The 24,517-nt window shown below is 46.9% G+C and overlaps 1 protein-coding gene across 7 annotated transcripts in view; it reads left to right on the top strand.

Moving 5' to 3' along the window:
- USH2A (usherin) overlaps positions 1 to 24,517 on the top strand; it is a 1,078,291-nt gene that overhangs the window by 589,243 nt on the left and 464,531 nt on the right. For all 7 annotated transcript variants that reach the window (XM_068232882.1, XM_068232881.1, XM_068232884.1 and 4 more), the window contains one exon: positions 23,923 to 24,099. In XM_068232882.1, the coding sequence (XP_068088983.1) occupies positions 23,923 to 24,099 (177 nt within the window). The remainder of the gene's footprint in view (positions 1 to 23,922; positions 24,100 to 24,517) is intronic.

Below are 24,517 nucleotides of genomic sequence, written 5' to 3'. Positions count from 1 at the left end.
TGCGGGGCCCCCCCCAAGGCCGGCTCTGCTCACCGCTCCCCGTTCTCCTTTCTGCCCCCCTCCTGTACCTGTAATTGCCCTCTGGCCCCATCTTCCAGTCAGCCTGGTCAGACCTCAGTGCGCCTGCGCTGGCTGCGTTGTAAACGTACTACATCGGCGTGAGCACTCTGCCGGGCAGGGGGGGGGGGCACCAGAAAGCAGTGGCTGGAAAGTGTACTGGTTAAGGGCGCCACCTTTGACATGGGAGACCAGAATTTGAAACCTGGCTAACACTGCAGGGTGGTCTCTTGAGTGTCCCAGTGGCTGCTACTCTTAAGCGCTTTAAGTCCGACAGGAGAAAAGCGCTATATAAATGTTCAGATTACTATTACCTTTGTTTAGTCTCTGGTACCCTTTAAAATAAGAGTCACTAAAAGTATACCCCTTCTCCCCCCCCCCCCCCCAAAAAAAAAAATATCTGCGGCTTTTTTTGAATCTGTATACTTATGTATACATCCATCCTCTGTTCTGTAACTTTCTTTCTTACCTGTATACCTCCAGCATGTGAAGTCACCTTTTTTCTGTGTTCTGCTATGTTCCTGTAGGGATACTCATCTGTAAATATATTTTGGGCTTGATTCACAAAGCCGTGCTAACTGTTTAGCACGGGTGTGCTAAACAGTTAGCAGGTGAAGTGCCGTTCGCGGACTTTTGCGCACGCAAATCGCGGCAATTTGCGCGCGCAAAACTCCGCGAACGGCACTTCACGTGCTAACTGTTTAGCACACCCGTGCTAAACAGTTAGCACGGCTTTGTGAATGAAGCCCCTTATCTCTTTTATAAACGTACTTAATTCTGTCTTCTTTCTTGACAAAAGTTGAGTAATTAGTGATCTGCCACGCCTCTACCAATTTCACTGCACCTAACTGCAACAGTGAGAAGCTGGAGAAAGCATTCTTAAATATCCTGCCAAGATAATCCATTGGTCCATTAATTTGGGCCAATGAGATTACTACAGTACCTGAACATTGTCATTGGACGGATAAAAACGCCAATGGAGAGCTCTGCGGGAAGATCCAAAGGTATGGGCTCCAAATTTTCTGTTATTGCAGCAGCACAGGTGACCCTAGCAAAGCATCTTTGAGTTAAATTGCCACCAGGGTATCCTATCTATATATATAAAATCGGATGTATGTATGTATGTATGTATGTGTGTGTGTATTAGTGTTGGGCGAACATCTAGATGTTCGGGTTCGGGCCGAACAGGCCGAACATGGCCGCGATGTTCGGGTGTTCGACCCGAACTCCGAACATAATGGAAGTCAATGGGGACCCGAACTTTTGTGCTTTGTAAAGCCTCCTTACATGCTACATACCCCAAATTTACAGGGTATGTGCACCTTGGGAGTGGGTACAAGAGGAAAAAAAAATTAGCAAAAAGAGCTTATAGTTTTTGAGAAAATCGATTTTAAAGTTTCAAAGGGAAAACTGTCTTTTAAATGCGGGAAATGTCTGTTTTCTTTGCACAGGTAACATGCTTTTTGTCGGCATGCAGTCATAAATGTAATACATATAAGAGGTTCCAGGAAAAGGGACCGGTAACGCTAACCCAGCAGCAGCACACGTGATGGAACAAGAGGAGGGTGGCGCAGGAGGAGAAGGCCACGCTTTGAGACACAACAACCCAGGCCTTGCATGAGGACAAGAAGCGTGCGGATAGCAATTTGCATTTTGTCGCCATGCAGTCATAAATGTAATACAGATGAGAGGTTCAATAAACAGGGACCGGAAACGCTAACCCATCACAGATGTTCATTGTTCATGTTACTTGGTTGGGGTCCGGGAGTGTTGCGTAGTCGTTTCCAATCCAGGATTGATTCATTTTAATTTGAGTCAGACGGTCTGCATTTTCTGTGGAGAGGCGGATACGCCGCCGATCTGTGATGATGCCTCCGGCAGCACTGAAACAGCGTTCCGACATAACGCTGGCTGCCGGGCAAGCCAGCACCTCTATTGCGTACATTGCCAGTTTGTGCCAGGTGTCTAGCTTCGATACCCAATAGTTGAAGGGTGCAGATGGATTGTTCAACACAGCTACGCCATCTGACATGTAGTCCTTGACCATCTTCTCCAGCCGATCGGTGTTGGAGGTGGATCTGCACGCTTGCTGTTCTGTGTGCTGCTGCATGGGTGTCAGAAAATTTTCCCACTCCAAGGACACTGCCGATACCATTCCCTTTTGGGCACTAGCTGCGGCTTGTGTTGTTTGCTGCCCTCCTGGTCGTCCTGGGTTTGCGGAAGTCAGTCTGTCGGCGTACAACTGGCTAGAGGAGTGGGAGGATGTCAATCTCCTCTCTAAAGTCTCCACAAGGGCCTGCTGGTATTCTTCCATTTTGACCTGTCTGGCTCTTTCTTCAAGCAGTTTTGGAACATTGTGTTTGTACCGTGGATCCAGAAGGGTATAAACCCAGTAATTGGTGTTGTCCAGAATGCGCACAATGCGTGGGTCGCGTTCAATGCAGTCCTAGGCCGAAGAGGTCATAGCCTAGGGTCACAAAACCTGTTTATTGGGCAATTTCAATGGTGGCGAGTCTGACGTACATAAATCGCAGCAATGGCCGTTAGCAACGTCTGAATCTCACGAAATGTCTCATGCAGGTAGAAGACATATTGTTAGACTTGGGCTCCAAAGATGGGTTCCCTACATCTCTGCAAACCAGAGTTACAGGGCTCCAAATTTGGTAAAATCCCCCATAGGCTTTCATTGGGCCTCCTATTTACAGTTCCAAAATCTCACATCTTTTCAAAGGGCAATTACTCAGCAGTGGCAAATTTTCTAGCATTGTAGGGACCCTTAGGGGGAACATGACTGGTGAGTTTCGGGCCCCTAGGCCGAAGAGGTCATAGCCTAGGGTCACAAAAACCTGTTTATTGGGGCTATTTCAATGGTAGTGATGGTGACGTACATAAATCGCAGCAATGGCCGTTAGCAAAGTCTGAATCTCACGAAATGTCTCATGCAGGTAGAAGACATATTGTTAGACTTGGATTCCAAAGATGGGGTCCCTACATCTCTGCAAACCAGAGTTACAGGGGTCCAAAATTGGTAAAATCCCCCATAGGATTTCATTGGCTCCCTATTTCACTTTCCAAAATCTCACATCTTTTCAAAGGGCAATGGCTCAGCAGTACCAAATTTTCTAGCATTGTAGGGACCCTTAGGGGGAACATGACTGGTGAGTTTCGGGCCCCTAGGCCGAAGAGGTCATAGCCTAGGGTCACAAAAACCTGTTTATTGGGGCTATTTCAATGGTAGTGATGGTGACGTACATAAATCGCAGCAATGGCCGTTAGCAAGGTCTGAATCTCACGAAATGTCTCATGCAGGTAGAAGACATATTGTTAGACTTGGATTCCAAAGATGGGGTCCCTACATCTCTGCAAACCAGAGTTACAGGGGTCCAAAATTGGTAAAATCCCCCATAGGATTTCATTGGCTCCCTATTTCACTTTCCAAAATCTCACATCTTTTCAAAGGGCAATGGCTCAGCAGTACCAAATTTTCTAGCATTGTAGGGACCCTTAGGGGGAACATGACTGGTGAGTTTCGGGCCCCTAGGCCGAAGAGGTCATAGCCTAGGGTCACAAAAACCTGTTTATTGGGGCTATTTCAATGGTAGTGATGGTGACGTACATAAATCGCAGCAATGGCCGTTAGCAAAGTCTGAATCTCACGAAATGTCTCATGCAGGTAGAAGACATATTGTTAGACTTGGATTCCAAAGATGGGGTCCCTACATCTCTGCAAACCAGAGTTACAGGGGTCCAAAATTGGTAAAATCCCCCATAGGATTTCATTGGCTCCCTATTTCACTTTCCAAAATCTCACATCTTTTCAAAGGGCAATGGCTCAGCAGTACCAAATTTTCTAGCATTGTAGGGACCCTTAGGGGGAACATGACTGGTGAGTTTCGGGCCCCTAGGCCGAAGAGGTCATAGCCTAGGGTCACAAAAACCTGTTTATTGGGGCTATTTCAATGGTAGTGATGGTGACGTACATAAATCGCAGCAATGGCCGTTAGCAAAGTCTGAATCTCACGAAATGTCTCATGCAGGTAGAAGACATATTGTTAGACTTGGATTCCAAAGATGGGGTCCCTACATCTCTGCAAACCAGAGTTACAGGGGTCCAAAATTGGTAAAATCCCCCATAGGATTTCATTGGCTCCCTATTTCACTTTCCAAAATCTCACATCTTTTCAAAGGGCAATGGCTCAGCAGTACCAAATTTTCTAGCATTGTAGGGACCCTTAGGGGGAACATGACTGGTGAGTTTCGGGCCCCTAGGCCGAAGAGGTCATAGCCTAGGGTCACAAAAACCTGTTTATTGGGGCTATTTCAATGGTAGTGATGGTGACGTACATAAATCGCAGCAATGGCCGTTAGCAAAGTCTGAATCTCACGAAATGTCTCATGCAGGTAGAAGACATATTGTTAGACTTGGATTCCAAAGATGGGGTCCCTACATCTCTGCAAACCAGAGTTACAGGGGTCCAAAATTGGTAAAATCCCCCATAGGATTTCATTGGCTCCCTATTTCACTTTCCAAAATCTCACATCTTTTCAAAGGGCAATGGCTCAGCAGTACCAAATTTTCTAGCATTGTAGGGACCCTTAGGGGGATCATGACTGGTGAGTTTTGCCACTGCTGAGCCATTGCCCTTTGAAATGGTGTGAGATTTTGGAACGGTAAATAGGAGGCCCAATGAAAGCCTATGGGGGATTTTACCAATTTTGGACCCCTGTAACTCTGGTTTGCAGAGATGTAGGGACCCCATCTTTGGAATCCAAGTCTAACAATATGTCTTCTACCTGCATGAGACATTTCGTGAGATTCAGACGTTGCTAACGGCCATGGCTGAGATTTATGTACGCCACCATCACTACCATTGAAATAGCCCAAATAAACAGGTTTTTGTGACCCTAGGCTATGACCTCTTCGGCCTAGGGGCCCAAAACTCACCAGTCATGTTCCCCCTAAGGGTCCCTACAATGCTAGAAAATTTGGTACTGCTGAGCCATTGCCCTTTGAAAAGATGTGAGATTTTGGAAAGTGAAATAGGGAGCCAATGAAATCCTATGGGGGATTTTACCAATTTTGGACCCCTGTAACTCTGGTTTGCAGAGATGTAGGGACCCCATCTTTGGAATCCAAGTCTAACAATATGTCTTCTACCTGCATGAGACATTTCGTGAGATTCAGACTTTGCTAACGGCCATTGCTGCGATTTATGTACGTCACCATCACTACCATTGAAATAGCCCCAATAAACAGGTTTTTGTGACCCTAGGCTATGACCTCTTCGGCCTAGGGGCCCGAAACTCACCAGTCATGTTCCCTCTAAGGGTCCCTACAATGCTAGAAAATTTGGTACTGCTCAGCCATTGCCCTTTGAAAAGATGTGAGATTTTGGAAAGTGAAATAGGGAGCCAATGAAATCCTATGGGGGATTTTACCAATTTTGGACCCCTGTAACTCTGGTTTGCAGAGATGTAGGGACCCCATCTTTGGAATCCAAGTCTAACAATATGTCTTCTACCTGCATGAGACATTTCGTGAGATTCAGACTTTGCTAACGGCCATTGCTGCGATTTATGTACGTCACCATCACTACCATTGAAATAGCCCCAATAAACAGGTTTTTGTGACCCTAGGCTATGACCTCTTCGGCCTAGGGGCCCGAAACTCACCAGTCATGTTCCCCCTAAGGGTCCCTACAATGCTAGAAAATTTGGTACTGCTGAGCCATTGCCCTTTGAAAAGATGTGAGATTTTGGAAAGTGAAATAGGGAGCCAATGAAATCCTATGGGGGATTTTACCAATTTTGGACCCCTGTAACTCTGGTTTGCAGAGATGTAGGGACCCCATCTTTGGAATCCAAGTCTAACAATATGTCTTCTACCTGCATGAGACATTTCGTGAGATTCAGACTTTGCTAACGGCCATTGCTGCGATTTATGTACGTCACCATCACTACCATTGAAATAGCCCCAATAAACAGGTTTTTGTGACCCTAGGCTATGACCTCTTCGGCCTAGGGGCCCGAAACTCACCAGTCATGTTCCCCCTAAGGGTCCCTACAATGCTAGAAAATTTGGTACTGCTGAGCCATTGCCCTTTGAAAAGATGTGAGATTTTGGAAAGTGAAATAGGGAGCCAATGAAATCCTATGGGGGATTTTACCAATTTTGGACCCCTGTAACTCTGGTTTGCAGAGATGTAGGGACCCCATCTTTGGAATCCAAGTCTAACAATATGTCTTCTACCTGCATGAGACATTTCGTGAGATTCAGACTTTGCTAACGGCCATTGCTGCGATTTATGTACGTCACCATCACTACCATTGAAATAGCCCCAATAAACAGGTTTTTGTGACCCTAGGCTATGACCTCTTCGGCCTAGGGGCCCGAAACTCACCAGTCATGTTCCCCCTAAGGGTCCCTACAATGCTAGAAAATTTGGTACTGCTCAGCCATTGCCCTTTGAAAAGATATGAGATTTTGGAAAGTGAAATAGGGAGCCAATGAAATCCTATGGGGGATTTTACCAATTTTGGACCCCTGTAACTCTGGTTTGCAGAGATGTAGGGACCCCATCTTTGGAATCCAAGTCTAACAATATGTCTTCTACCTGCATGAGACATTTCGTGAGATTCAGACGTTGCTAGCGGCCATTGCTGCGATTTATGTACGTCAGACTCGCCACCATTGAAATTGCCCAATAAACAGGTTTTGTGGCCCTAGGCTATGACCTCTTCGGCCTAGGACTGCATTGAACGCGACCCACGCATTGTGCGCATTCTGGACAACACCAATTACTGGGTTTATACCCTTCTGGATCCACGGTACAAACACAATGTTCCAAAACTGCTTGAAGAAAGAGCCAGACAGGTCAAAATGGAAGAATACCAGCAGGCCCTTGTGGAGACTTTAGAGAGGAGATTGACATCCTCCCCCTCCTCTAGCCAGTTGTACGCCGACAGACTGACTTCCGCAAACCCAGGACGACCAGGAGGGCAGCAAACAACACAAGCCGCAGCTAGTGCCCAAAAGGGAATGGTATCGGCAGTGTCCTTGGAGTGGGAAAATTTTCTGACACCCATGCAGCAGCACACAGAACAGCAAGCGTGCAGATCCACCTCCAACACCGATCGCCTGGAGAAGATGGTCAAGGACTACATGTCAGATGGCGTAGCTGTGTTGAACAATCCATCTGCACCCTTCAACTATTGGGTATCGAAGCTAGACACCTGGCACAAACTGGCAATGTACGCAATAGAGGTGCTGGCTTGCCCGGCAGCCAGCGTTATGTCGGAACGCTGTTTCAGTGCTGCCGGAGGCATCGTCACAGATCGGCGGCGTATCCGCCTCTCCACAGAAAATGCAGACCGTCTGACTTAAATTAAAATGAATCAATCCTGGATTGGAAACGACTACGCAACACTCCCGGACCCCAACCAAGTAACATGAACAATGAACATCTGTGATGGGTTAGCGTTTCCAGTCCCTGTTTATTGAACCTCTCATCTGTATTACATTTATGACTGCATGGCGACAAAATGCAAATTGCTATCCGCACGCTTCTTGTCCTCATGCAAGGCCTGGGTTGTTGTGTCTCAAAGCGTGGCCTTCTCCTCCTGCGCCACCCTCCTCTTGTTCCATCACGTGTGCTGCTGCTGGGTTAGCGTTACCGGTCCCTTTTCCTGGAACCTCTTATATGTATTACATTTATGACTGCATGCCGACAAAAAGCATGTTACCTGTGCAAAGAAAACAGACATTTCCCGCATTTAAAAGACAGTTTTCCCTTTGAAACTTTAAAATCGATTTTCTCAAAAACTATAAGCTCTTTTTGCTAAATTTTTTTTTCCTCTTGTACCCACTCCCAAGGTGCACATACCCTGTAAATTTGGGGTATATAGCATGTAAGGAGGCTTTACAAAGCACGAAAGTTCGGGTCCCCATTGACTTCCATTATGTTCGGAGTTCGGCCATGTTCGGCCCGAACCCGAACATCTAGATGTTCGCCCAACACTACACGTGACCCGTTCGGCCAATCACAGCGCTAGCCGAACGTTCGGGTAACGTTCGGCCATGCGCTCTTAGTTCGGCCATATGGCCGAACAGTTTGGCCGAACACCATCAGGTGTTCGGCCGAACCCGAACATCACCCGAACAGGGTGATGTTCTGCAGAACCCGAACAGTGGCGAACACTGTTCGCCCAACACTAGTGTGTATGTGTGTATGTGCCGCGATCACGCGAAAACGGCTTGACCGATTTGAACGAAACTTGGTACACAGATCCCTCACTACCTGGGATGATAGGTTCTGGGGGTCTCGCGGCCCCCCTGCACATGTGGGCGGAGCTACAAACAGCAAATCAGATTTCACCCATTCAAGTCAATGGAAAAAATGTAAAAGGCTGCCATTCTCACAGTAATCAAGCCAGAGTCCCCACACTTGGCACAGTTGGTCACTTGGTGACCGAGGTTACAAATCCAGGAAAAGTGGGCGGGGCATAAAACAGCCAATCAAATTTCAGCCGTTCATTTTAAATGGGAAAATGTAAACTGCAGCCATTCTTAGACTGTTAATCGCAGGGTTCTCAAACTTGCCACAGTTGGTCACTGGGTGAATGCGATTAAGATTCAAGAAAATGGGTGGAGCCTACAACATCCAATCAAAATTCACCTATTGATTTTCAAGGGGGAATATTGAAACTACTGCTATTCATACAAAGGCTTCAAACTTGCTACAGTCGGTCATTGGGTGACTGGGGTCCAAATTCACTAAAGGGGTGGGGCCACATACAGCCAATCAGATTTCCTTGGTGGATAAACTGCTTCCATTCACACATTTTTGATGCCAGGAACCTGAAAGCTCACAAACTTGGTCATTGAGTGACTGTGTGTCAAGGTTACAAAAAGTGGGCGGAGCCAAAAACAACTTTTACTGGGAAAATATAAACTGCAGCCATTCTTACACCGTTAATGGCAGAGTTCTCAAACTTTGCACAGTTGGTCATTGGGTGACTGAGATTAAGATTTTGGAAGGTGGGTGGAGCCTACAACAGCCAATAAAAAATCACCTTTTGATTTTCAAAGGGAATATTTAAGCTGCTATCATTCTCTTATACTGTTAAAAGCAGATGCCTCAAACCTGGTACAGTTGGTCACTGGGTGACTAGGGTCCAAATTCAGGAAGGGGGCGGAGCCACAAACAGCCAGATTTGTTTATTTTTTTTTAATGGGAATATACAAAGTATTGATACCAAGGACCCCAAAGCTGATAAACTTGATAATTGAGTGACTGCATGTCAAAGGTAGAAAAAGTGGGCGGTGCCAACAACTACATTTTTAACATGGCAGGGTTCCCAAACTTTACACAATTGGCCACTGGGTGACTGGGATGAATATTCAGAAATGTGGGTGGAGCCTACAACAGCCAATCAAAATTTACCTATTGATTTTCAAGGGGAATATTCACATTGCTACCATTCTTACACTGTTAATGGCAGAGGCCTCAAACCTGATACAGTCAGTCATTGGGTGACTGGGGTACAAATTCACTAAAGGGGTAGAGTAGTGTTGGGCGAACATCTAGATGTTCGGGTTCGGGCCGAACAGGCCGAACATGGCCGCGATGTTCGGGTGTTCGACCCGAACTCCGAACATAATGGAAGTCAATGGGGACCCGAACTTTTGTGCTTTGTAAAGCCTCCTTACATGCTACATACCCCAAATTTACAGGGTATGTGCACCTTGGGAGTGGGTACAAGAGGAAAATTTTTTTTAGCAAAAAGAGGTTATAGTTTTTGAGAAAATCGATTTTAAAGTTTCAAAGGGAAAACTGTCTTTTAAATGCGGGAAATGTCTGTTTTCTTTGCACAGGTAACATGCTTTTTGTCGGCATGCAGTCATAAATGTAATACATATAAGAGGTTCCAGGAAAAAGGACCGGTAACGCTAACCCAGCAGCAGCACACGTGATGGAACAGGAGGAGGGTGGCGCAGGAGGAGAAGGCCACGCTTTGTGAGACACAACAACCCAGGCCTTGCATGAGGACAAGAAGCGTGCGGATAGCATGCTTTGTACCGCCATGCAGTCATAAATTTAATAAAGATAAGTGGTTCAATAAACAGGGACCACGCGGCAACGCTAACCCAGCAGCAGCAGACGTGATGGAACAGGAGGAGGCGCAGGAGGAGAAGGCCACGCTTTGTGAGACACAACAACCCAGGCCTTGCATGAGGACAAGAAGCGTGCGGATAGCATGCTTTGTACCGCCATGCAGTCATAAATGTAATAAAGATAAGAGGTTCCATAAACAGGGACCGGCAACGCTAACCCAGCAGCAGCAGCAGCACACGTGATGGAACAGGAGCAGGCGCAGGAGGAGAAGGCCACGCTTTGTGAGACACAACAACCCAGGCCTTGCATGAGGTACCGCCATGCAGTCATAAATGTAATAAAGATAAGTGGTTCAATAAACAGGGACCACGCGGCAACGCTAACCCAGCAGCAGCAGACGTGATGGAACAGGAGGAGGCGCAGGAGGAGAAGACCACGCTTTGTGAGACACAACAACCCAGGCCTTGCATGAGGACAAGAAGCGTGCGGATAGCATGCTTTGTACCGCCATGCAGTCATAAATTTAATAAAGATAAGTGGTTCAATAAACAGGGACCACGCGGCAACGCTAACCCAGCAGCAGCAGACGTGATGGAACAGGAGGAGGCGCAGGAGGAGAAGGCCACGCTTTGTGAGACACAACAACCCAGGCCTTGCATGAGGACAAGAAGCGTGCGGATAGCATGCTTTGTACCGCCATGCAGTCATAAATTTAATAAAGATAAGTGGTTCAATAAACAGGGACCACGCGGCAACGCTAACCCAGCAGCAGCAGACGTGATGGAACAGGAGGAGGCGCAGGAGGAGAAGGCCACGCTTTGTGAGACACAACAACCCAGGCCTTGCATGAGGACAAGAAGCGTGCGGATAGCATGCTTTGTACCGCCATGCAGTCATAAATTTAATAAAGATAAGTGGTTCAATAAACAGGGACCACGCGGCAACGCTAACCCAGCAGCAGCAGACGTGATGGAACAGGAGGAGGCGCAGGAGGAGAAGGCCACGCTTTGTGAGACACAACAACCCAGGCCTTGCATGAGGTACCGCCATGCAGTCATAAATGTAATAAAGATAAGTGGTTCAATAAACAGGGACCGGCAACGCTAACCCAGCAGCAGCAGCAGCACACGTGATGGAACAGGAGCTGGCGCAGGAGGAGAAGGCCACGCTTTGTGAGACACAACAACCCAGGCCTTGCATGAGGACAAAAAGCGTGCGGATATAGCAGCAATGCTTTTTGCCGCCATGCAGTCATAAATGTAATACAGATGAGAGGTTCAATAAACAGGGACCGGTAACGCTACACCATCCCAGATGTTCATTGGTCATGTTACTTGGTTGGGGTCCTGGAGTGTTGCGTAGTCGTTTCCAATCCAGGATTGATTCATTTTAATTTGAGTCAGACGGTCTGCATTTTCTGTGGAGAGGCGGATACGCCGATCTGTGACGATGCCTCCGGCAGCACTGAAACAGCGTTCCGACATAACGCTGGCTGCCGGGCAAGCCAGCACCTCTATTGCGTACATTGCCAGTTCGTGCCAGGTGTCTAGCTTCGATACCCAATAGTTGAAGGGTGCAGATGGATTGTTCGACACAGCTACGTCATCTGACATGTAGTCCTTGACCATCTTCTCCAGGCGATCGGTGTTGGAGGTGGATCTGCACGCTTCCTGTTCAGTGGGCTGCTGCTGCATGGGTGTCAGAAAATTTTCCCACTCCAAGGACACTGCCGATACCGTTCCCTTTTGGGCACTAGCTGCGGCTTGCGTTGTTTGCTGCCCTCCTGGTCGTCCTGGGTTTGCGGAAGTCAGTCTGTCGGCGTACAATTGGCTAGAGGAGGGGGAGGATGTCAATCTCCTCTCTAAAGTCTCCACAAGGGCCTGCTGGTATTCTTCCATTTTGACCTGTCTGACTCTTTCTTCAAGCAGTTTTGGAACATTGTGTTTGTACCGTGGATCCAGAAGGGTATAAACCCAGTAATTGGTGTTGTCCAGAATGCGCACAATGCGTGGGTCGCGTTCAATGCAGTCTAGCATGAATTGAGCCATGTGTGCAAGAGTCCTACCAGAATCCTCATCATCCTCTTGTGAGCGTTGTGATAGTTGTTGTGATGCATCATAGTCGTCACCTTCCTCCTGGTCTGCTTCTGCTGACCATTCGCGCTGAATTGTGGAAGTCCAACGTGCACCGCTCTGGCCCTCGTCAGTGGTGGCATGAAATTCCTGCTCCAACTCCAGCTGTTCCTCCTCCTCTTCTTCGTCATAGCTGCTGGGGCCAGCGTTCCCTGAGGCGGATGGCCTGATGTTGGTACCATCACGCTGATCGTTTTCTCCTTCAGATTCCCCCAGTTGCATCATGACAGCTGTTTCCTTGATTTTCAACATTGACCTCTTCAGTAAACACAGCAGTGGTATGGTAATGCTGACTGAAGAGTTGTCACTGCTCACAAGCAACGTGGATTGCTCAAAATTTTGGAGGACTTGGCAGAGGTCCAACATGTTGGCCCAATCGGATCCACAGAAGCTTGGCAGCTGGCCGGATGCGCCTCGGTACTGCGCCGTCATGTACTGGACCACTGCACTCTTCTGCTCACAAAAGCGTGCTAGCATGTGCAGCGTAGAATTCCAGCGCGTAGGGACATCACACAGCAAGCGATGGTGGGGGAGATTGAAGCGCTCCTGCATCTTGGCGAGTGCCCCCGAAGCAGTACTGGAATTTCTACAATGTTTGGCCACTCGACGCACCTTCAACAGAAGATCGGCCACGCCTGGGTATGTCCTCAGGAACCGCTGAACTACTAGGTTCATCACGTGCGCCAGGCAAGGGATGTGTGTCAGCTTAGCCAACCTTAAAGCGCGAATGAGATTACTCCCATTATCACACACAACCATGCCCGGTTTCAAGTCCAGCGGTGCCAGCCACAAATCCGTCTGTTCCTTTATTCCCTTCCAAATTTCCTCCCCTGTGTGCTGCTTATCCCCAAGGCAGATCAGCTTCAGCAACGCTTGCTGACGCATGCCAACAGCTGTGCTGCACTGCTTCCACGATCCTACTGCTGCTGGGTTAGCGTTTCCGGATGAGGTACAGCTTTGAGATGCGTTGGAGGAGAAGGAGTCAGAGAGGTAGGTGCTGCTGTTGTTATCCAGTGGGAGGGACGGCGGTGCAGCTGTTTGCGGCGTGGGCAACACCCGCGCCGTAGCAGGTGAGGAATCGCTGCCAGGCTCCACAAGGTTCACCCAGTGCGCGGTAAGGGAGATGTATCGACCCTGGCCGAACGCACTCGTCCAAGTGTCAGTGGTGAGGTGAACCTTGCAGGCAACGGCATTCTTCAAGCTTCGGGTTATTTTGCTGACCACGTGCTCATGCAACTCAGGCACTGCAGAGCGCGCAAAGTGGTAGCGGCTGGGAACCACGTAACGTGGGATGGCCACTGACATCATGCCCTTGAAGCTGTTTGTCTCCACCACTCGATATGGCAGCATTTCGCAGGCCAGAAGCTTGGCTATGCTGGCTGTTACTGCCACGGCCCGGGGGTCATTTGCTGGCAATTTCCTCTTGCGCTCAAACATCTCCGACACAGACAACTGAACCGTAGCGCTGCACACGGAAGGGCTGTTGGTTGTTGTGTTTGATGAACACTGGGAGACCTCAAGAGCACTACTCCGGAAAGTGACAGTGTCAGCGTCGTCTGATGTTTGTGAATGTTGTGAACCACGCAATGGCTGGGCTACTGCTGCTGCTGAGGCGGGTCTGGTGGTGAGTCTGGTGAACCCAAGGGAGGCAGTGTTGCTGGTACCCTGTCCTGCCGCGTTTGCCCACAGAGTGGGATGTTTGGATAGCATGTGGCCGCTCATGCTGGTGGTGGAGAGGTTGTTAATACTTTTCCCCCTGCTCAGGCGAGTCTTGCACACCTTGCAAATCGCCATGGTAACATCCTCAGTGCAGTCTTCAAAGAAAGCCCAGACTTTGGAGCACCTGCCTCCTTGCTGGCGATTTCTGTTTCCTCCTCTTTTGCCTCTCACTCTAACTTCCACGCTTGTGGTGCCTGAAATTGCGCGCCGCCTACCTTGTGGCACAAGGCGAACTCGTGCAGCAGTGGGTTCTTCAACAGACTCATCTGTGCTGCTGCTACGACGGCGATGTTCTCGTTCACAAATAAAATCTGGGTCTCTGTCCACATTGTCCATACCCTCCTCTTCCATCTCCTTAAACTCGTCATATGTCATTGTGGGGGGCCGCCGCCGTGGAGTAGAGCTCTCCAGAACAACCTCTGTGCAGCTCACTCCAACGTCGTCTTCCAGATCTTGTCGGCCGACCTCCTGCAATTGCAACCCCTCCTGCTCAACTTGCTCTGGGATTTGGGTTTCCGAGTCCTCCTCGGACTCGCCTTGTATTTCAGTGCGCGGTGCATTTCCCACAGTTAATGGTTGTGAATCCGGGCACAACATTTCTGGCTGTTCCTCCATTGACCTTTCATAGGTGGAAGTTTGTTGGGCTGGGAATAGCTCCTGCGAATACCCCATTGTGTCCTGAGGTAATTCATAGGACTGGTTATCTGGCAGTTGTGTGCGTGGTGTCGCTGCCGGTTGTGTCAGCTTTGTGCCCACTGGCTCCTTGTAACTGGCTGAGGACTCGGACCTCGTGCGTGATGTGCTGGTGCTGCTTAACCCACTGCTGGACGCTTGAGAGGTCATCCAAGTAATTATCTGGTCCTGTTCTTTTGGATTTGTGAGGGTTGTTGTCCTGGACAACATGGGCGGTATTGAGTGGGTTTTCTTGGGTGCTCCCCTGTGGCCTGTACGTGAACCGTCAGGGGAAACACCTCTTCCCTTGCCCCTTCCTCTTTCACCGGATTTCTTCCTCATTTCACTTATCCTTACAGTACACGCTGACTGGCAGCAGTACAGTGGCAGTACAGAAATGCTATACAGTACCACTATTCCCAGCAGCGACACAGAGCACAATGCTATACAGTGGCGGGTGAGCGGTGTACTACTGTTCCCAGGCCCAGCAGACACAGAGTGGAAGTAAACACAATGCTATATAGTCTGGCTGAGCGGTGTACACAGAGTGGCAGTACACACAATGCTATATAGTCTGGCTAAGCCGTGTACACAGAGTGTCATTAAACACAATGCTATATATAGCGTGGCTGAGCGAGGTGCACAGTGGCAGTACACACAATGCTTTATAGTCAGGCTGAGCCGTGTACACAGAGTGTCAGTAAACAATGGTATATAGTCTGGCTGAGCGGTGTACACAGAGTGGCAGTAAACACAATGCTATATATAGCGTGGCTGAGCGAGGTGCACAGTGGCAGTACACACAATGCTATATTAGTCAGGCTAAGCCATGTACACAGAGTGTCAGAAAACACAATGCTATATATAGCGTGGCTGAGCGAGGTGCACAGTGGCAGTACACACAATGCTATATTAGTCAGGCTAAGCCGTGTACACAGAGTGTCAGAAAACACAATGCTATATATATAGCGTGGCTGAGCGAGGTGCACAGTGGCAGTACACACAATGCTATATATAGCGTGGCTGAGCGAGGTGCACAGTGGCAGTACACACAATGCTATATTAGTCAGGCTAAGCCGTGTACACAGTGTGTCAGAAAACACAATGCTATATATATAGCGTGGCTGAGCGAGGTGCACAGTGGCAGTACACACAATGCTTTATAGTCAGGCTGAGCCGTGTACACAGAGTGTCAGTAAACAATGGTATATAGTCTGGCTGAGCGGTGTACACAGAGTGTCAGTAAACAACGGTATATAGTCTGGCTGAGCGGTGTACACAGAGTGGCAGTAAACACAATGCTATATATAGCGTGGCTGAGCGAGGTGCACAGTGGCAGTACACACAATGCTATATATAGCGTGGCTGAGCGAGGTGCACAGTGGCAGTACACACAATGCTATATATAGCGTGGCTGAGCGAGGTGCACAGTGGCAGTACACACAATGCTATATTAGTCAGGCTAGCCTAAGCCGTGTACACAGAGTGTCAGAAAACACAATGCTATATATATAGCGTGGCTGAGCGAGGTGCACAGTGGCAGTACACACAATGCTATATATAGCGTGGCTGAGCGAGGTGCACAGTGGCAGTACACACAATGCTATATATAGCGTGGCTGAGCGAGGTGCACAGTGGCAGTACACACAATGCTATATTAGTCAGACTAGCCTAAGCCGTGTACACAGAGTGTCAGAAAACACAATGCTATATATATAGCGTGGCTGAGCGAGGTGCACAGTGGCAGTACACACAATGCTATATATAGCGTGGCTGAGCGAGGTGCACAGTGGCAGTACACACAATGCTATATATAGCGTGGCTGAGCGAGGTGCACAGTGGCAGTACACACAATGCTATATTAGTCAGGCTAGCCTAAGCCGTGTACACAGAGTGTCAGAAAACACAATGCTATATATATAGCGTGGCTGAGCGAGGTGCACAGTGGCAGTACACACAATGCTATATATAGCGTGGCTGAACGAGGTGCACAGTGGCAGTACACACAATGCTATATATAGCGTGGCTGAGCGAGGTGCACAGTGGCAGTACACACAATGCTATATATAGCGTGGCTGAGCGAGGTGCACAGTGGCAGTACACACAATGCTATATATAGCGTGGCTGAGCGAGGTGCACAGTGGCAGTACACACAATGCTATATATAGCGTGGCTGAGCGAGGTGCACAGTGGCAGTACACACAATGCTATATTAGTCAGGCTAGCCTAAGCCGTGTACACAGAGTGTCAGAAAACACAATGCTATATATATAGCGTGGCTGAGCGAGGTGCACAGTGGCAGTACACACAATGCTATATATAGTGTGGCTGAGCGAGGTGCACAGTGGCAGTACACACAATGCTATATATAGCGTGGCTGAGCGAGGTGCACAGTGGCAGTACACACAATGCTATATTAGTCAGGCTAGCCTAAGCCGTGTACACAGAGTGTCAGAAAACACAATGCTATATATATAGCGTGGCTGAGCGAGGTGCACAGTGGCAGTACACACAATGCTATATATAGCGTGGCTGAACGAGGTGCACAGTGGCAGTACACACAATGCTATATATAGCGTGGCTGAGCGAGGTGCACAGTGGCAGTACACACAATGCTATATATAGCGTGGCTGAGCGAGGTGCACAGTGGCAGTACACACAATGCTATATATAGCGTGGCTGAGCGAGGTGCACAGTGGCAGTACACACAATGCTATATATAGCGTGGCTGAGCGAGGTGCACAGTGGCAGTACACACAATGCTATATTAGTCAGACTAGCCTAAGCCGTGTACACAGAGTGTCAGAAAACACAATGCTATGTATATAGCGTGGCTGAGCGAGGTACACAGTGGCAGTAAACAATGCTATATATAGTGTGGCTGAGCGAGCGGTGTACTACTGTTCCCAGCAGCGACACACAATGACTGGGGGGGACCCTGGCTAGCGTGGCTGGAGAGCGAACTACCCTGCCTGCCTACCCAAAGCTAAACCCACAGACAAATGGCGGAGATATGACGTGGTTCGGGTATTTATTTACCCGAACCACGTGACCGTTCGGCCAATCAGAGCGCGTTCGGGCCCGAACCACGTGACCCGTTCGGCCAATCACAGCGCTAGCCGAACGTTCGGGGAACGTTCGGCCATGCGCTCTTAGTTCGGCCATGTGGCCGAACGGTTTGGCCGAACACCGTTAGGTGTTCGGCCGAACTCGAACATCACCCGAACAGGGTGATGTTCTGCAGAACCCGAACAGTGGCGAACACTGTTCGCCCAACACTAGGGTAGAGCCACAAACAGCCAATCAGATTTGTTAGATTGATTTTAGCCATTCTGATATTGGCAGGGTTCTCAAATGTGACACAGTTGGCCACTGGGTGACTGGGACTAATATTCAGGAAAGTGTGTGGAGCCTACAGCAGCCAATCAAAATTCACCTTTTGATTTTCAAGGGGAATATTTACATTGCTGCCATTCTTACACTCTTAATGGCAGAGGTCTAAAATCTGCTACAATCAGTCACTGGGAGACTGGGGTTTAAATTCTGAAATTCCAAAAACAGCCAATCACATTTGTTTAATTTCAGTGGTAAAATGCAACTTATTGATGCCAAGGACCCCAAAGCTCATAAACTTGGTCATTAAGTGACTGTATGTCAAGGTTAGAAATAGTGGGCGGAGCCAAAAACAACTCACTTTTTACATGGGAAAATGTAAACTGCAGCTTTTCTTACACTGGGTGACTAGGATTAATATCCGGAAAAGTGGGTGGAGCCTACAAGAGCCAATCAAAATTCACCTATTGATTTTCAAAGGGAATATTGAAACTGCAGCCATTCTTGCACTGTTAATAGCAGAGGCCTCAAACCTGCTACAGTCGGTCGTTAAGTGTCTGCGGTTCAAATTCAGTAAAGGGGCTGAGCTAAAAACAGCCAGATTTCTTTGCTGGATAAACTGCTTCCATTAGCACAATTTTGATGCCAGGAACCCAAAAGCTCACAAACTTGGTCATTGAGTAGTGACTGTGTGTCCAGGTTACAAAAAATGGGTGGAGTTAAAAACAGATTTTTCAGGGAAATTGTAAACTGCAGCCCTTTTTCACTTTTAATAGCAGGTTTCTCAAACTTAGCATAGCTGGTTACTGGGTGACTGGGATTAATATTCACAAAAGTGGGTGGAGCCTAAAAATGCCAATCAAAAATCACATGTAGCTTTTCAAGGAGAATATTAAAATTGCTGTCATTCTTGCACTGTTAATGGCACAAGCCTCAAACCTGGTACAGTTGGTCATTGGGTCACTGGGGATCAAATTCAGAAAAGGGGACAGAGCCACAAACAGTGAATGAGATTTGTTTCATTTCAAGGGAAAATACAAATTATTGATGCCAAGGACCCCAAAGCTCACAAACTTGGCCATTGAGTAGTGACTTTGTGTCCAGGTTACAAAAAGTGGGCGGAGCCAAAAACAAATTTCACTGGGAAAGCGTAAACTGCAGCCCTTCTTACACTGTTTATTTCAGGGTTCCCAAACTTTGCCCAGATGGTCACTGAGTGACTGAGATTAATATTCAGGGAAGTGGGTGGAGCCTATAATAGCCAATCAAAATTCACCTGTTAATTTTTAAGTGGAATATTTAAATTGCTGCCATTTTTACACTGCAGATGCCTCAAACCTGCTACAGTTGGTTATTGGGTGACTGGGGTTCAAATGCCGGAGAGGGGCAGAGCCACAAACAGCCTATCTGATTTGTTTAATTTCTATGAGAATACACAAATTATTGTTGCCAAGGACCCCACAGCTCACAAACTTGGTCATTGAGTGTTTGTGTGTTAGGGTTAAAAAGTGGGCGGAGGCAACACCAGTCAAATGCATACACAGGCAACGCCGGGTCATCAGTGGGTGGAGACAAATACAAATTTCACTGGAAAAATGTAAACTGCAGCCATTCCTACAGTGTTAATGGCAGGGTTTTTAAACTTTGCACAGTTGGTCACTGGGTGACTGGGATTAATATTCAGAAAGGTGGGTGGAGCCTACAAAAGTGGATCAAACTTTACCTATTGCTTTTCAAGGGGAAAATTTAATTGCTACCATTCTTGCACGGTTAATGGCACAGGCCTCAAACCTGGTACAGTTGGTTATTGGGTGACTGGGGTTCAAATTCAGAAAAGGGGTGGAGCCACAAACAGCCAATCAGTTTTTTTTTCATTTCAATGCAAATTATTGATACCAAAAATGGCAAAGCTCACAAACTTGGTCATTGAGTAATTGCGTGTTAGGGTTGGAAAAAGTAGGTGGAGCCGACACCAGCCAGATACATACCCGGGCAACGCCGGGCAATCAGCTAGTTAGTCTATACAATAACCATTGGTATGCCTTTCTCGACTCTAGAAGCCAAATGCTACTCCTTCTATCCTCACAAGTTTATAATGATATGGCTCCCCTCTCACCATCCCATTCCTTCTCAAGGAAGGCAGGTGGTAGCAGCAGCATCACTGGATGACCATGGGTGACTGGAGCAGGGTTCAGCTTCTGGATTAAAACGGAACTTCCTGTTGGTCTGGTCAGAGAGCAGTTCTTATGATCGGCTGCTGGCAAATAGTAATAGTTATATGAAAGTTTGACAGTCTAGCAGTTTTAAGTAAGTTCTTGTGTTTATGGAAGATGTTAAATTACACTTTAGGTACTGTTTAAAGCGTACCCAAGATGACATGTGATGTTATGAGATAGACGTGTATATATAGTGGCAGGCATACATACACCTATGCTGTGCTCCTTTTTTTCCCCTGCCTGAAAGAGTTAATATTCAGCTATGCAACTGACAGTTTTTCTCTAGTAGGGATCCAGTCTGGCTATAGCGTCCCTCACTGAAAACAAATTACAGCTATTAAACACTTTCCTAAGCAGATAACTTGGCTTCTGACTGCAAGGGATTTATAAAAAGTTCAATAGTCCATGTATTTTCACTCTGGGACTCTTGAGACATTGCAATTGAGCAGAGACAATAAAACATTGTCTACTTTGTAAATGTGTATACATAAAATAAAACCATGAGATATCCCCCCCCCCCCCCCCCCCCAGGGGAGCAGGACGACAGATCCAAATGTTTCTCATCAGTTTATTTTTCCCTCGGTTTCAAGCAGTTGTCTTGTCACCAAAAAGGCAAAAGTCACATATGTGGTAATTAGATAAACTATGCATTGAGATGGGTTTGCTAATTTTTTGCAGTGGTGCTCGGATACCCCACAATTACGGATTTGACTATTCGGCTGTGGTTGAAAAAAAAAATCTGGAAATTCCGTGATTAATTTCCAGATTTGAAACAGACTCACAAATTCGACCCGGATTTTTCCCGTGAATGAGGCAATCACGGAAATTCATAGCTGTGATCACGGAAAAGCGTTTTAGCTAATAGCAATGCCCTCATACATGCTAAAATCACCAAAATTGCATGGATTGGATTATAAATGTGAGATGTGGCTACAACTTAAAAAAATTAAAGAACTTTTAGTTTTTGAGAAAAACGATTTTAAAATGTCAAACAAAAAAGTATTCGTTATTAAAAAGCCGCCAAAACCCGCCGACTTTAGCAGTTAATAGCAAAGCCCCCTTACATGGTAGGAACACCAAATTTGCCATCTATGTTAAGAACAGTGGGAACAAGAGGACATTTTTTTTTTCAAAAAGACCTTATAGTTTTTGAGAAAATCAATTTTAAAATTTTAAAGGAAAAAAGTATATATTTAAAATGCGGCAAATGACAGTTCTTAGTGAAACAATTCCTGCCGACTTTAGCAGTTAATAGCAAAGGCCCCTTACATCCTAGCAACAGAAAATTTAAAATGTTAAAAAACAATATTTAAAAAAAAATAATTTTTTTGTGTGCTGATAGTGGGAAATTAAAAAAAAAATGACTTGTCCCCCATGCAGGCTGGGATAGCCAGAATGCGGAGTCACGGCCGGCTGAGTTATACCAGCCCACATTGTCCATGGTATGGGGGGGGGGGGGCTCTGGAGGAGAGGCAAGCCTTGCCCTCTCCCCCGGAGCCCTTGTCCAATCCATGGACAAGGGGCTCTTCTCCACCTCCAGTGCCCCAGGAGGAGGTGGGGGCGACGACTCCCTGGGGGGGTTCATGGTGGCAGCTGGGAGTCCCCTTTAAGAAGTGGACCCCCAGATGCCCGCCCCCCTCTCCCAGGATAAATTAGTATAGGGGTACAAAGTACCCCTTACCGATTTCCATCATGTTTTATGGTTAAATTAAATAAAAACACGACGACGAATAAAGGTATTTTATTATTCTAAATTAACCATAAATACTTACCTGTACCTTTAAAAAAAGTTCCCACGCCAATATCCTCGGAAATGTTCCACGCCAATTTTCTCTAATCTTGAAATCTTCATTAACTTGATTGAATATCTTCGCCGCCCCAACGCCACACACGATGCCCCCCGCGCAGCTATACTAATTAGTATAGCTGAGAATGCGTCCTTTGTCTTCCCTGCCTCCTCACCTGTCACCCTCACCTAGCCAGGCTAGGTGAGGGTGACAGGTGAAGGCAGGTGGGGAGGACATTGGGAGGCAGCAGCTATATGTCTGCATAGGACGAGCTTCTCAGCTATACTAAGGTGTATAGCTGAACTGTCATTTGCCGCATTTAAATGTATACTTTTTTCCTTTGAAATGTTAAAATCGATTTTCTCAAACGATAAGGTCTTTTTGAATTTTTTTTCCTCTTGTTCCCACTGTTCTTCTTTACATATCTGGCAAATTTGGGGCTCGATTCACAAAGCGGTGATAACCCAGTTAAAGACTTTAGGGGCTCGATTCAGTAAACCGTGCTAAGTGTTAGCACGCCTGTGAAAAGCCCTATATCATGCCTAAAGTTAGTTTAGGCATGATAAATTCACATCTAAAGACTTTAGGCGTGATAACTAGGGTGCTAACAGGGTTAGCACCCTATACTAAATTCACATCGCGCGCACAGTCCCGCACGCAAAACTTTGCGCGTGCACCACGAAAACAGCGCACCCGATGCGCCTATAAGGTCGCATTGGGTGCGACCTTAATGTCGCACCATGTGACGTTAAAGTCGCACGCAATGCGTCCTTATAGGCGCATCAACGCACCATTTTTGTCGCATCGCGATGCGACATTTCGCGCACACCGCGCTGTGGGCACGCAAAGTTTTCAGTGTGGGACTTTGCGCGCGATGTAAATTTAGTAAACGGTGCTGACCCAGTTAGCACCCTAGTTATTATCACGCCCAAAGTCTTTAGGCGTGCTAACTGGGTTAGCACCGTTTACTGAATCAAGCCCTAGGTGTGATAACCATTTTATTATGCCTAAACTCAGTTTGGGCATGATAAGTTTAGGCATGATAAGTTTAGACGTGATAAGTTTAGGCGTGATAAGTTTAGATCGCAAAGTCCCGCGCACAAAGCAGTGCCATTAAACTCTATGCTACGTTTCGCACACCAGACTTTGCTAGCGCAAAACTTTTGATCAGCTGTGCACTGCGGTGCTAACCCAGTTGGTGCTATAGTTATCATGCCTAAACTTATCACGCCTAAACTTATCACGCCTAAACTTATCATGCCTAAACTGAGTTTAGGTGTGATAAGGGGCTTTTCACCAGCGTGCTAACTGTTAGCACCGCTTTGTGAATCAAGCCCTTGGTGCTCCTACCAGGCTTGCTCAAATCCGAATTCGGGAGGTACCCGGGAGGGGGTTTGGGGGGGTCAATCTTACCTGTATGACGTCTTCTTGGAGCACATCGTGGGAGGCGCCAGGGACGGACCGAAGAAGACGTCATACAGGTAAGATTGCCCCCCCCTGCCCAACCCGCACAGCTTTACTGGGAGATATCCGAATAGAACTATCCGGGTATCTCCTGAATTCGGATTTGAGCAAGCCTGGTTCCTACCATGTAAGGGGACTTTGCTATTAACTCGGCAGGAGATAATCACAAATTAATTTTTACTGTGATCCCTGTGATCATGACCGTGATTGCATTCCGAATATTTGTAATCATGAAATTTCCGTGGCCAATTTCCGTGATCCAAAATCGATCACGGCGTTGAATACTGAAGCCGAATAGTGAAAAATGCTTGTAAATCACAGCTAATATGTGATCACGGAAAATATCTCGCTATCACTGATTTTGTTTGGTTTACTTTTTGGACTTGTTTAATTTTTGTCCTGAATGAAAGTAATTTTTTTTAAACAGGTGAAGACATTTATAACACTACCTACTCCAGAAGACACTATTCCAGTCCAGACGATCAAAAGTGGATGTCGATTGATGATTTGGTTCCATTTTCCAGCTACAACGTGTCGGTGAATGCATCGAATAGCCAAGGTCATGTGATCAGTGACTCAGTCAACATCACCATGCCCCCTGCAGGTTTGTACGATAACACATTTGTATTTATCAAAATATTTTTAACTATTTCAAATATCCTGTTTTAAAGAGAATTGAAACAATTCATGAACTGCAAATGTGGATTTCAATCTATTTGTGTTAGTAAAAAGAGGTTATGTTTTACAAAAGCTGGAGACCTCTGGAGAACTTACCTGAGACAGAAAATCTGGACTGGAGGTATTAAAAATTGTTTACTTGGCTTTAGTCAGGCAATAATGACTATTGGTTAAATACACCTGACGTGAGAAGGAGGTGAAGGATGCCATATCTATATGCCTGTCCTGCCGATCCTCTGCCTCTAATACGTTTAGCCATAGACCCTGAACCAGGTGTGGTAGGAAATGCCAATTTCTGATTCCTCAGAAATTCTGATTTCCGCCAATGCCATTTACCAATTCTG

This window comes from Hyperolius riggenbachi, chromosome 4, assembly GCF_040937935.1.
Source record: "Hyperolius riggenbachi isolate aHypRig1 chromosome 4, aHypRig1.pri, whole genome shotgun sequence".
Classification (NCBI taxonomy): domain Eukaryota; kingdom Metazoa; phylum Chordata; class Amphibia; order Anura; family Hyperoliidae; genus Hyperolius; species Hyperolius riggenbachi.
This window is presented reverse-complemented; position numbering and strand designations above follow the sequence as displayed.